This window comes from Carassius auratus, chromosome 15, assembly GCF_003368295.1.
Source record: "Carassius auratus strain Wakin chromosome 15, ASM336829v1, whole genome shotgun sequence".
Taxonomy (NCBI): Eukaryota; Metazoa; Chordata; class Actinopteri; order Cypriniformes; family Cyprinidae; genus Carassius; species Carassius auratus.
The window spans coordinates 9786958-9799587 of record NC_039257.1 but is presented as its reverse complement, the minus strand read 5'-3'; the positions used below and the strand labels follow the sequence as shown (position 1 = coordinate 9799587).

The 12630-nt window shown below is 36.9% G+C and overlaps 1 protein-coding gene across 2 annotated transcripts; it reads right to left on the bottom strand.

The window, feature by feature from the left end:
• Positions 1-467: 467 nt before the first annotated feature.
• LOC113115010 (hypoxia-inducible factor 1-alpha-like) lies at positions 468-12523 on the bottom strand. Of its 2 annotated transcripts, none has more exons than XM_026282197.1 (15): positions 12368-12523; positions 7633-7823; positions 6966-7117; positions 6232-6316; positions 6020-6132; positions 4891-5078; positions 3850-3956; positions 3567-3714; positions 3113-3330; positions 2851-2987; positions 2673-2768; positions 2453-2586; positions 2076-2187; positions 1842-1959; positions 468-1753 (listed from the first exon to the last, which is right to left on the bottom strand). In XM_026282197.1, the coding sequence occupies exons 1-15, from the start codon at positions 12388-12390 to the stop codon at positions 1674-1676; spliced, it is 1902 nt and encodes a 633-aa protein (XP_026137982.1). In that variant the 5' UTR covers positions 12391-12523; the 3' UTR covers positions 468-1673. The 2 variants fall into 2 exon arrangements, with proteins under 2 accessions (XP_026137982.1, XP_026137983.1); XM_026282198.1 differs by lacking the exon at positions 12368-12523 and adding an exon at positions 8018-8171.
• Positions 12524-12630: the final 107 nt, after the last annotated feature.

Sequence of the window (12630 nt, the reverse complement as noted above, 5' to 3'; positions counted from 1 at the left end):
TTTTAAAGAAGCTTTTGTAAAAAATATATATATATATATATATATATATATATATATAATACATTTACTTTATAATCATTATTATTAATAATATATGTAATTTTTAATCATTATTATTAATAATAATTATGTATATATATATATATATATATATATATATATATATATATATATATATGTGTGTGTGTGTGTGTGTGTGGGTGTGTGTGTATGCATTAAAAAAAGTATCGAAATCGTGCATTCTTCCCGCTGCTAGGTCTTGTGTTTTTGAATGCATGAACGCGTTCTGTGTGAACGGTTTCTTACAAAACATCCATTTAGACCAAATGTATTCAATTAATAGAGTTGAGTGGCAAACCTAAAAAAAAAGTGTAGAAAACAATGAAAGCTTTTGAATATTCAATGAGGAAATGTGCTTGTGATTGTTTTGAGGTTTGCACGTAAAAAAAAACAAAAAAACTTTGGAATGCATTTTAAAGTTTTTATTTATTTGTCATTCAATACAAGGTGTAAGTACATTGGAAATAAATGATGCAAAAATGCATGGGCATGTGTATTACTGGACACCATTTGAATAAGCCCCCTTGAGTCATGTTTGTACTAGCTACAGAAATCAAGGGAAAATATCTGATTCACAGTAATGGAAAAAGAGCCTTTGCTGCACAAAAGATGATCTAGGAACATCAACAACCGACAAAACCAGACAATCGCTTGCTGCAAACACTTTTAACCAACTGATTAGCATATCTGTCGTGTTAGCATCTCATTTTAGGATTCAAAAAGACATCAGACAAGGTTTTCGGTCAATACGACTTCAGCGTCAACACCATAGCCTCTTTGAAAACCATTACAGATCATATTGGAAGTGACTTAAGAACAGACAACAGTAATATTTGTAGTTTAACACCAAAGACACATAACATATATATATTCACTTACAAGTTGTAGTTGCAAAAGTATATAAAATGCTTTATAAAAAGATGATCACCAATAGAGTTTTTGTTGCGTTTTTCAGCTACGGCCTCAGTGAATAATCTATGAACCCAGAAGCATGATCACATCCACCCAAAGTCAGTCCTTCACCGCTCTAACCCGTGATATTAGACAGAGCCGCTGTAAGAAGTCCTCTCGTTTAACTTCTTTCTGATAAGCTTACAGTCAAGTGAGGCTATGCTTGAAGTTATGAGATTATAGGTTTAGATTAAGGCTACAAGTGGTAGAACAACATGTGTATACTATTTCTAACATATCCTGACCAGTATATCTTCAATTTCGAACCTACTTCGGCCACATTTGTGCTCTGGACGAATTCGGATTGGACGGCAGAAAACGAGGGGAGATCAGAGCACCATACAAATCTGTTGAGAACTCATTACCAATCACTTTATTCTACTAATTCTACTAACTAAAGTCTATTTTTACTACTCTTGCTTATAGTATTTGGGCAAAAACAAATTAAAATAAGAAAAAAGAAAAGACATATTAGTTAACACATTGACATATGTAATGGACAGAGAGTCTAGGCCAATTTTCCTCCTGTGTTTTGTGCGTAAAAGGTCACTCTCTGTAATACATGTTATGTTGATACATGCGGAGCGTGAAGAGGGTCATTCGTAACCCTCTTTGTTAGTGATCAGTGTAATCGCTGATGACTCGTCCACATTGTTTTCTCTTCAAGTGAGGGATGGGATTGTTTCAGCAATGGGTCTCTTTAAGTCAGGTGGGCGTGACAAGAAGGTGTCCCTTATGAGAGCTGTTAATGATAAAATAAATAAAACGAGTTAGATTATAAACAAATCATATTTTCTACAGGACAAGACTGTTTAAAATAGGCAGCGTACCTGCTGTATCGCACAATGCCTGCGCTCCGCCCAGCAGCGGGTCCCTGTCGGTCAAAAGCTGACTTCGCTTTTGAGGTGGTGGTTCGAATTCTTCCGAACCATCATCGGACAAGCTACTCTAAAAACACAACACAAATCACAGTCTTAAACATATGGTCTATAACAAGTGCTTTTGTGTGAATGAAGCTAAAGAAGTGAAGGTTAAAAAATAAAATAAACATAATTTTTCCTTACTAGTATTGTGTGGCTGAGCAGAAGCTGTTCCTCTATGGAGGCGCTCATTCGTTTCTTCTCCTGTTTGGCAGCCAGAACAGGAATGTCATCTTCCTCCTCATCTTCCAAACATCTATTGTGGAGAAAGACGTGGATTAAATACATGTCTTATACACTACCGTTCAAAAATTTGCGACTTTTTACATATATTCAAATAGAAAACAGCCATTTTAAATTGTAATAATTTTCCACAATATTACCTCATTTTTTTACTTCCATTAACACATTCAAAATATCCTACATTCAATATTTACCAATCCCAAACTTCTGAACAATTCTTGTACATTCTACCAGATTAGAAACAATCTAAATATACTGAAATTATCATTGATTTTTACCGTTTCCTTGAAGTGTTACAGATCAGCATATCTGATGGTACAGCCATTTCTCCCTGGGGCAGGAAGGTCAACTGGAAGTCATCATCCATTGAGATATATGGAGCAAACATGTCCAAATCAAGCTCATCCATAGCCTGTCAGAAAATGACAGTGTTAAAACACCCATAACTAATCTTCTGAGATGTTTGAAAAGAGATCTAAAAACCACTTTGAGAACTACCTCTGATTGCCCTTTCAGAGTTACGCTCCCCTCTGGTTTGAGGGCAAAGAACTTCTCCACCTCTTCCATCTCCATGGGCAGCTCTTCAGCGGGGCTCTGAAACAGACCATTAAAATGTCAGATAAACCATTCAAAACATCAACAATACCCAAACTAAAAACTGAACTCGCATACACACCGCAGCGGGTGGAGATTTGGTGGGCCTGTCGAATATTGGAGAAAGGAGCTGACGGAGTTCGGGCGTACAGAAGTCCTGAGGGCATTCTGGGACAGTGTTGGGACTAGATGGACAGCAGAAGGACAACTCCACGCAGTCTGTGAATAATATAAAGCATTATTAGGATGGCATTCCAACTGTGTGCACACATGCACAACCAAATCAGTTTTAGAAGACCAACAGCAAACATTCCAATTCCGTAGAAAAGCATGGTTTTGAGCACCTGTTAGGGAAATGACCGCGTCTCCAGAATGAGGTGCCAGCTGCTGTAACTCCTCCGGGTTCTCCTTCATCTGGAGGAAGAGTTTCGCAGTGCTGCTCTCCTCCTCCATGTCGGAGTCCTCCTCCTCCTCCTTCAGCACGCTCAGCTTCTCAGCTCTGGGCTTAGGTTTCTCACAGGTCTGTTCTAATGAGAACACAACATCCGCCTCTTCTACACCACTGCCAGTGAAAGAGAGAAACATCATGCACACCAGGGTTATTATTGTCAACTGAAACCATTAAAAAGCATTTGTTGAGCAGAATATGAAATGTTGCCTTTTGTATTCTACTTAAAGTGTGCATGTCTATAAAACCTATAATAGCATTTCTTATACTATAATAAGCAATGAAATGCCATGATCTACTATACAGTAGGGCACATGACACAGATGTTACACCAAGTCTGACTGAGGTACCTGAGGATAAAGTTGAGGCAGACTACAGCCTCGGGTTGAGAGGTCCTGCTGTTGTAAAGGACAGTGGCCTGAGTCTCAGTCCAGACAAATCCTCCATTCTTTGCCAGGAAGCGGTAATGGCTGGTACACACCTGGCCCTTGGAGAACACTGCAAGTGCAAAGGAAAATATAAAGGAAAGAGTTTAACAGTTTAGAACACATCATCATTATAGTTGAAGTTGTTCACTGGGTGAGTTATGGTTGAGACTGAATGTATTATGAAAAAAGATTAACTTAAACTTACAGATGTGTAAACTCTTGATCACATGATCAAAATCAAGGGCGTGATAAAACTCATAGGCAGACCGGCCAATCAGATCATCGGGTTGGTATCCAATGAGCTCAGTGACTCTGTAAACACAGAAAGTGGTCAATAAGTATTTCAAGTCTCCTAACTTTATTGCTTATTTTAATATAATTTATTATAGTGATGCACCAAAATATTGTTTTACTGAAACCAAAAGTAAAAGCTTTCATTCAGCAAAAAAATACATGGTAAAGATTTTATATACTGCTACACTTGCACCACTTTGCTTCATTGATTTATTCCATTGAAGACATTGTCATAAGAGCAATTAGTCAGCAATTACAACAATTTAACCTTCAGTAAGTTCAGCCAGCAGTTCAGTAAGAGAGTAAGAAAGTGTTCTGACTGTTTTCAGTGAGTCTTTCACGAGCTGGTTGATTTAATGAACTTTTCAAACGGTCATCATTTGTGTGGGAGTTGAACCACACCAGTCATGAAGCTTCTCAGGACAATTCAACAAAGACTAAAATAACAGGATATGATTTGCAATTATTCTGGACTGCAAACTCACTATCAAAGCTCAAGTAAGCATCTGATCCCAACACTAAGATACTATAAATACACAGTGCCCTAAGTGCAAGCCGAGAGAAAAACACATGAAACCCAAGTCACATGGATTCTCACACCATGAATGAATTCTGTCTTCAGCTGCCACACATATGCATTTCAAAAACATCAGCAGCTACAAGGCTCATTTAGGTTTGCAGATTGAGTGAGTAACATTAGATTCACTTTTACATGTGTGGGTAGATTAAACCATGAGTAGGAAGGCAAATTTGGACGCGGTATACCACTGCTTCAAAGAGGTGAACGGAGTGCACACCTACACAGAGAAACTCAGCTGACCCGCTGGAGTGGAGCTATTAAGACACTGCACTATCATGAGATTTCTTTGATCTTTTATGACCTTGAGTGTGTATTGTGTACTTCTGAGAAAATAAGCATGGAGATGATTTATTGCATTTATATGCCTCTTACCGTCCATCACATTGTGTGAAACTCAAATCCATGTTATGGCGTGTGAGGAAAGTGCTGCTGTCTAGTGGGAATTCAACGCTGGAGGGGTGAGGAATGGGTTCGCACAGCAAGGTCAGGAAGCTGCCAGCAGGGGGTGCATTCTCCCCATCGCCGCTAATCGTCTGCATGTGTCCTGTGCAATGAAGGACCTAAAAGAAGAAATGGAAAAATACTTTAAATGGAATTTTTAATAGAAAATAGCAAAACTATAAAGCAATTCCAAACTGTACTTTGGATAAATATACAATGCAATTTAGAAGTCGCATAAAAGGGTGATTTTATTTCTATTTTATTCAACAAGGATCCATTAAATTGATAAAGAGTGACAGCAAAGACATTTACGATTAAAAATGAGTTCTATTTTAAATAAATGCCGTTCTTTTGAACTTTCTATTCATTAAAGAGCCCTTAAAATTTTCAGCAGGTAATAATAATGTTTCCTGTGCATAAATTAAGTATATTAGACTGATTTTTGAAGGATCATGACGGAAGACTAGAGTAAATTATTTAAGTTGAAATAAGTTCATTCAGTTTACATCTTAATCCAAGTTTCATACTTACTGTTTGTTCATTTCACAACAAAAAGCAGGTTATTACAAGATTAAAACACAATATAGTGCAACATGATGTGCGAAGCAAGCGGTCGAGCTGGACCAGTGCCTCCTGGCTTGGCATTGAATGTAGCTTGATGTCTGTCTTTGTTATATTTGTTTCCTGTTTTGAGCACTCGGGGGGATTTGACCCCATAGCTCAACAAAGAGCCGGGCTGATGTGAAGTGGTAATGCTGATACTGTCCTACATACCCCTCAGAGCAATCTACCCCCGCTAAAGATGAGCTAACAGGTGCTGCGTGTGAAAATAGCTAAAGAACGTCAACCTCAGTATTGATTAAACCTAGTCACGCTATCAAATGTTTTATGGAAACAAAACTAAAAAGCAGTGCATGCTGACACAATGGCACTTCTATGAGTTTGAATGTGGCTTGGGTCATCTGCACACCCTTTCTTTCTATAGTTTCCTGCCTAAAACACATTTAATATTACAGGACGAAAAAAAGTTCTTTTTAAATAATGTTCACAGTTTGTGTACCTTCCAGGTTGCAGACTTGATATTAACTGTTCTTCCTGTGTGGGTGAGTGTGCTCTTCATCCGAAGAAAAAAATTATGTTCGGTCGCCTTCGCTGTCTTTTTCTTTGAAACGCCTGAATATGAAAAAAAAAAATTCTCCTTGTCAGTCGAGCTAAATTAATAGCAGCTAAATTCTAGCGAAAAGATCATTTGGCCTAAAAATGTTTTATTACCAGGTCTTGTGGCAAGGATGTCTCGTAATTCTTCTTGGTCACAGGGATGAACAAATTCATACACGTTCTGTCCAAGCAGCTCCAGCTGTACAAAACCACATATGAAAAAAGTTAAAAACATAATTGACAGTATAAAAAGAAAAATTTGCACATAAATTTATACAAAATGTCATACATGTGACCAACTTGTCTTTGCATTTTTTCTTCTTCTTACATTTACAGCATACTTGAAAAAATTGTCTGGAATATGCATTGCACTGATGCACAGGAATAAAATCAGCTGAACAGGTTTCAGCGTGAATAGATGAACTATTAATGCAACTCATTTAATGTAGGTCATATGTATAAGATTTCAAGGTTATGCATGTGTGCATTGTGTCTTTTGTATTAATTATTATTGACATAAATCATGCTCCATACAAATTTTTGATTTCTGTACTGATTTCTTTCATTCATTATTCAATGCTAACCTACATGAAACATTGTAATTCCCTCCTGGCAGAACACAGCAAAACAACACATTAGACTGCATTTGTCCCCCAGGAAACAAACCTATTCTAAGGGTTTTGGTCACACATGTAACATGAACATTGTGCCTCATCATAAAACAGCAGAGGAATCCAAAGTGGCATTGTTCCTGGCCCACATGCTTAAACTGCAGCCAACATGTTTGAAATTCTAAACTTGGTGAAATTCACACCGTTTTGGTTTCATTATGCAGGGGTGGCACTTACCTGTGTTATGCCGATGTATTTGCTGACACTCTCTGAGAGGAAGACCATGTCCCCTTCCTCAGTCATCACCAGAATAAAGCCCGCCAGTGCCTGCTGATAAAAGGCATCAGTGGGTTTCTCAGTTTCTTCAGTCGGTGTTTTGGTTGGCCCAGCTGGATGTGACAAGAATGAAATATTAACATTAGTAAATAAATACTAGGCAAAGAATATTACAGTATACAATCCATGCTCCTATAGAAGCTATACACGCCATCATTCAAAGGTTTGGGGTCAGTAAGATTTTTAACACTTTCATTCATCAAGAATGACAGTAAAGTAATTTAGAAATTATAATAGAACATTTTTTATGCAACCAGTAACTGCCTGCACAATCTTATTGTGGTCAGTTCAAACCAGGTTTATCCCAGTCGAATGTTAACCCAGGTTTAATGGATTCTGGGAACGTTTTGTCTTTTCACTTGTTCAATAGAGATGTATTTGCTCCAAAATACTGCAAACATCTCTGAACCCAACTATGCATGATTATATTTAGTTGCACTTATAACTTTGTTTTTTTCTGCCTGCTGTCATAACTCTATTAACGCAGACCTGTGGCTCATTTTAGGTTTCTACCAACCGAGGACCACTGCTAGACCTCGTACGGCAGCAGGATTTCAGCAGAACCCACCTGATTGAATCAAGCGGTTCATGCGCAGGTAGCTGAGCGCCACCCTCATGATGGCAGCTTTGTCCAGGTGGGAGGCGATACGTCGTGGAAGGGGTAGTGAGTGGGCCAGCTCATAAAACACCTCCGTCTCCTGACTCCTCCTACAGCGTGCCGCGTCACGTGAACGCACCTTCCGCTGCTCCATACTGGGCCTAAATAAGAAAAAACAAGAACAACACACTTATTTAAAATTGTCTCGGAATATCCAATCCTTAAACAGGAAGCTAAAGAAGAAAATCAAGTTTTTGCAATGTCATTGATAAATTAGCAGTTTCCACCGTTTTTCCAAATCCGAAAAAATTTGCACAATAACAGCAAAAAACATTCTGTTCTTTCAAACTCTTACATCTTGTTCTTTGTTTCTCCTCAACAAAACTCCCCCAGCTGTAATTGGTGTGTTCTGGTGCTCTGTGTATCCTAGTCTCGCCAAAAAGTGAGCCCCAGATAAACTTTTCAAAATGAAGGGAGAAAGCCCTCAGTCTGTGCCTTTCACTCGCGCTCCCCTCCTCCACTGGCCTTAAGTATGTAGAAAAGGCCCTCCCCCAGGCTTCCTATCGGACAGAGACCCTCCCAGCCCTCGGTCTCTGACCTCCTTTGTGCTTTGAACAGGACTGAACTCTGCCGACCCTGACATTCCAAAATGACCCATCAAACAGTTGCCAAACTCTCAGCGCATACTTTTTTTCGGCATAATAAACAAACAGTTCCTTCAGATATATATGCATATTGGTGATTAGTTTCTTCTTTAAAGAGTCTTTGATTAATAGAAAGTTCAGAAAGACAGCATTTGTTTGTAATAGAAATCTTAATATAAAACATCTAAACTGCCAGTTTTGATCAATTTAATGCTCTATCCTCACTGAATAAAAGTATTAGTTTCTTTCCAAAGTAATCCATAACTAGTAAAACATTTAATCCAAACCCGTATGTCTAAAGTAAATGTCCTACTGTCAGAACATAATTAGCTCTCCTATCGGCATTGATTTATTGCGTTATTGTATTTCATGGTGCAGTAAACAGGACAGAAATGCCGTACAACATGTCTGCACAGGCTGGGCTCAAGCCTCACAGTTTCAGTCCGCACGTAGTCTGTGGTCAGTCAAGTCAGGCTCTGTACATACTTTGGTGTATCAAAAAAAAAAAAAAAAAATACATACAACACTGTCAGGAAAAAGTCTGTATAAGGACTTGCACAGCCAGAATAAACAAACAGTCATGTATCACTGCCCTAGATTTGTAAGCACATGACTCTAATTATAACAACGGGGCATAAAACCAAGACAGCGATGTTGGAAAAAGAGCATTGAAGAACAGATAATTTGGTGAACAATAATAATGCCATTTCACGGAAATATTATGCCAAAAAAAAAAAAAAAAAAAAAAGGCTAAAGTCTTAAAACAGAACAATCAATGCTAATCTGCCAAAGCTAAAATGGTTTGTTAAGTTTTTTGTAAGCGGCACCATATAAAACAATGACGTCAAATAAAAAAAGCCTTTTGCTCTGAGTGACGAAAACTCAATTCAGATGATTATCCTTGTACAGTACATACTGTACAATCTTATCAAGATGGAAATCAGTTAACACAAGTTTTATGTCAGAACAAAAAACTAAATGTAATAGACAAGCTGAAGCAAGACCCAGAATCCAATTTGAAGCCCCAGGCGACCACATCAGATTACACAATAATCCAGTCTCAGCCAGTGGTCACAGCGGGACAAACTCGTACAGAATGACCATCACTGAAACCTACCATAACCCCTTCTAAAAATACACCGAAAGAGCACATCCATCACATTTATGATGACTCTGGAGAGTTATTTATTCTGTAGGACTGTTAAAAAAAATTGTATTTCATCATTCATATATATATATATATATATATATATATATATATATATATATATATATATATATATATATATATATATATATGAATGATGAAATACATGTACATGAATGTCGAGTGCAAACATTTAATCTTTGCCAAATATCATAATGCATATTTATTTGTCATACATTTGTACATTATAATGTTGTAATTCCTAAATTTACTAGTAGCATTTAAACAGACTGATTTCAATTTAGTGTTTGTTTGTAATGCTTGTGTTTTAAAAAAAAACCAATACTGAATGTTATAAATAAATAGCAATAAATATTTTACACACATATATATATATATATATATATATATATATATATAAAAAACAATATTTGTTATTTTTATAAGATTGCTCCAGTTATCAGTGTCTCATGATTTTTCAGAAATCATTTTAATATGCTGATTTGTTGCTTAAGAAACATGTGCTATTATCAATATTAAAAAAGGTTTGTGGAAGCAACAACATTTATTTGAAATAGAAATATTTTGTATCATTACAGAGTATTTGTTTGTTTGTTTTTTTTGCTAAACTGCCCCCAGTGTTTTGAACCACCATGTAATGCAGTGAACGTGATCTTAACACTCTTGTGCCAAAGCTGCTGTAAATAAATTCAGGAACACAGTGTCCTTGAGCTACGTCACAACAGTCATGCCCAACCCTTGAGCTGGTTGTATGGTTAGGGATTTACTGTGAGTGTTATTATGCATTTTGGTAAAATGTCAACACCCCAAATCAGTGTTGGTGGAACTGGAAGTACGATACAACCCATCCCAGCCTGTTCAAACGAACTCCACTGAACCTCACGGGATAAAGGAGGAATGTTCATATGTCAGATGTTATACTGATTGATATGAAGCTGGCGGTACATCAGCATATGAAGCTTTATGACTGTTATAGAGTTTGATGCATGGAGTAAATGTCACCTTATGACTTCAACCAGTACTTTAAAGCACCCAACTTTTCCTTTAAATGTAAAAAATTACAAAGTTACAATATTAATATGTCCATACCATGTGTCTGTATGTGAAAGTCTTTGTTTTCTCATTTAGTCTGTTTCAGGAACACAGTGTTCTCTCTGCAAACTTGTGGTGGATATGCAGTGAATTTTTCTTTTCTTTACTTTTTCATCAGTCGTCAACCTTGTGGTATTAGTTAAGCGTGTCAGATGAATGTTATGGGACGTTTGTTTTCTATAGGACTGATTTTGTGATTCTTGCATGCTTATGCAGCTCTGGGACTCTTTCAAACTGCTCTGTTGAGACACATGCAGTTCCTCTGACTGGCTGAGCGAGCGAGGGTGTGTGAGAGGTTCAGCTAAGTTCGTTTGCACGGTGACGGGAGGGGGAGACAACGGGAGCCTTGCCAATAGTAAAGCTGAACACAGGCAGTAGTCTCTGCTATATCAAGACAGCAGAGAACAAAATGTTCTCTGGCCTATTTACTTCATACCGAATGTGTGTACTTCAGATATGTTGATAGATACAAAATACTTTTAGGAAGTCGGCATGTCTTGTGATGTGATGTGCCACTCATAATTTAAACAGCCTCATCATTCTTTTAGAATAAGCATACATAGCTTTCATGCGATTAATTGGTCTCACTTTATTTTAAATGTCTTTAACCACTATGTACTAACATTTAAATGAAACACAAACATATGCAGAATATATTACGTTTTTCTTCCATTAAAAAAATGCTCAAATGTTATGTTTTTGTAATTAATTGCTGAACACAATGTACCAAACAATTAATGTATTTTTGATGCCAGTACAAAGTATAGAATGTTTTGACTTTCAAAAATATGGCCATTAAAAGTATTTTTTTAAAGAAGAATAAAACAATTACATTAATAAATTACAATTACAAAACCTAAAGACAAACAATTTTCTTTAAATATTCACATAGACCAAAAATAAACCGTTAATAAAATTGTTTAAAGAAGATATAATGCTCTCTAAATAAAAGAAAGTTAGTTTAGATTCAAATACATTAGGCTGAAAATTCAAAAACTTAAGGAACATCATGTTTTGCATAAAAGAGGAACAACAGAAGTTGTTGTTTGGGCAAAATCTGATGAAATATGCTTTTCAAGCATTACTTCTGTAATATCATACACTGGGCAAAGTGGAACAATTTTGATAGTGCCACAATTTTCCTTAATTCACCCTTTTTGCGTCCTTACTTCTGTAAAGGTGCTCTTTATCATATCTTATTTATCAGCCAGCTGAATGTGAAAGGGTTAACCAGATTTCTTTATGAAACAGTAGTTATTAACAAACAGCTCATGGCATGGATTATGCAAGATTACAGTCATTTAGAACAAAGCTGCCATTACAGGACTTTATCATTAGTCTGAATGTGCAAACAGGAGCCAAGAACACAGTCTTCACTTCAAGCTGTTTTACTGACCATGTGGTCCTAAAGACCACTCGGACCTGTTTTTCTTGTTTAAAGGACGTTACTGGTACAAAACACATCACTTTTAAAACTTCAGAGTCTATGTTTATTATTTTAAACGCTGTTTACAATAAAACATATAGCCTATTGTCTTTACAAATATATGCAACAAACAATCACTCCGGCCAAAACAACCGCAATTTCAATACATTTCAAGATACATATGACAAAGAAAACAAGGACCTATTACTATGAGCTAAACCTAAAGCTAATATAAATTAGAACAATAACCGACTGCACGCTCATGAGGCCATGCATACATCGACCTGGTTTCCCCTTTTTTATCGCTTATTATTAAACCCACACGAAAAAAATGCTTATAAATATATAAATGCTCTAGTGAAACAAAGGCCTTACCTTTTCTTTGCTGCGTTCACCATCTCTCCAATTAAATCACTGCAATCCGAGTTTTGAGTTTTGTATTTGTAACGCTTGAATACACCACAGACACAACTGCCGTCTGCAGCTTGTTTATCTCTGCTCTGTTGGAGAGGGGCTCGACTCTGATCTTTGAATGTGGGCTGTGTGTCAAAATAAAAGTCACGGCGGGCATAGTCTTTCATCCTAAACAAATACAATCCTCTACTCTGTCTAAAATTATCATTGGTTTAAACAGGCAA

Coding starts and splice junctions, on each gene's coding strand:
- LOC113115010 (XM_026282197.1), bottom strand. CDS start 12,390: ATGGTGAACGCAGCAAAGAAAAG. Junction 7,824..12,367: donor GTGAACGCAGCAAAGAAAAG/GTAAGGCCTTTG, acceptor TTTCTTATTTAG/GCCCAGTATGGAGCAGCGGA. Junction 7,118..7,632: donor GAACCGCTTGATTCAATCAG/GTGGGTTCTGCT, acceptor TGTCACATCCAG/CTGGGCCAACCAAAACACCG.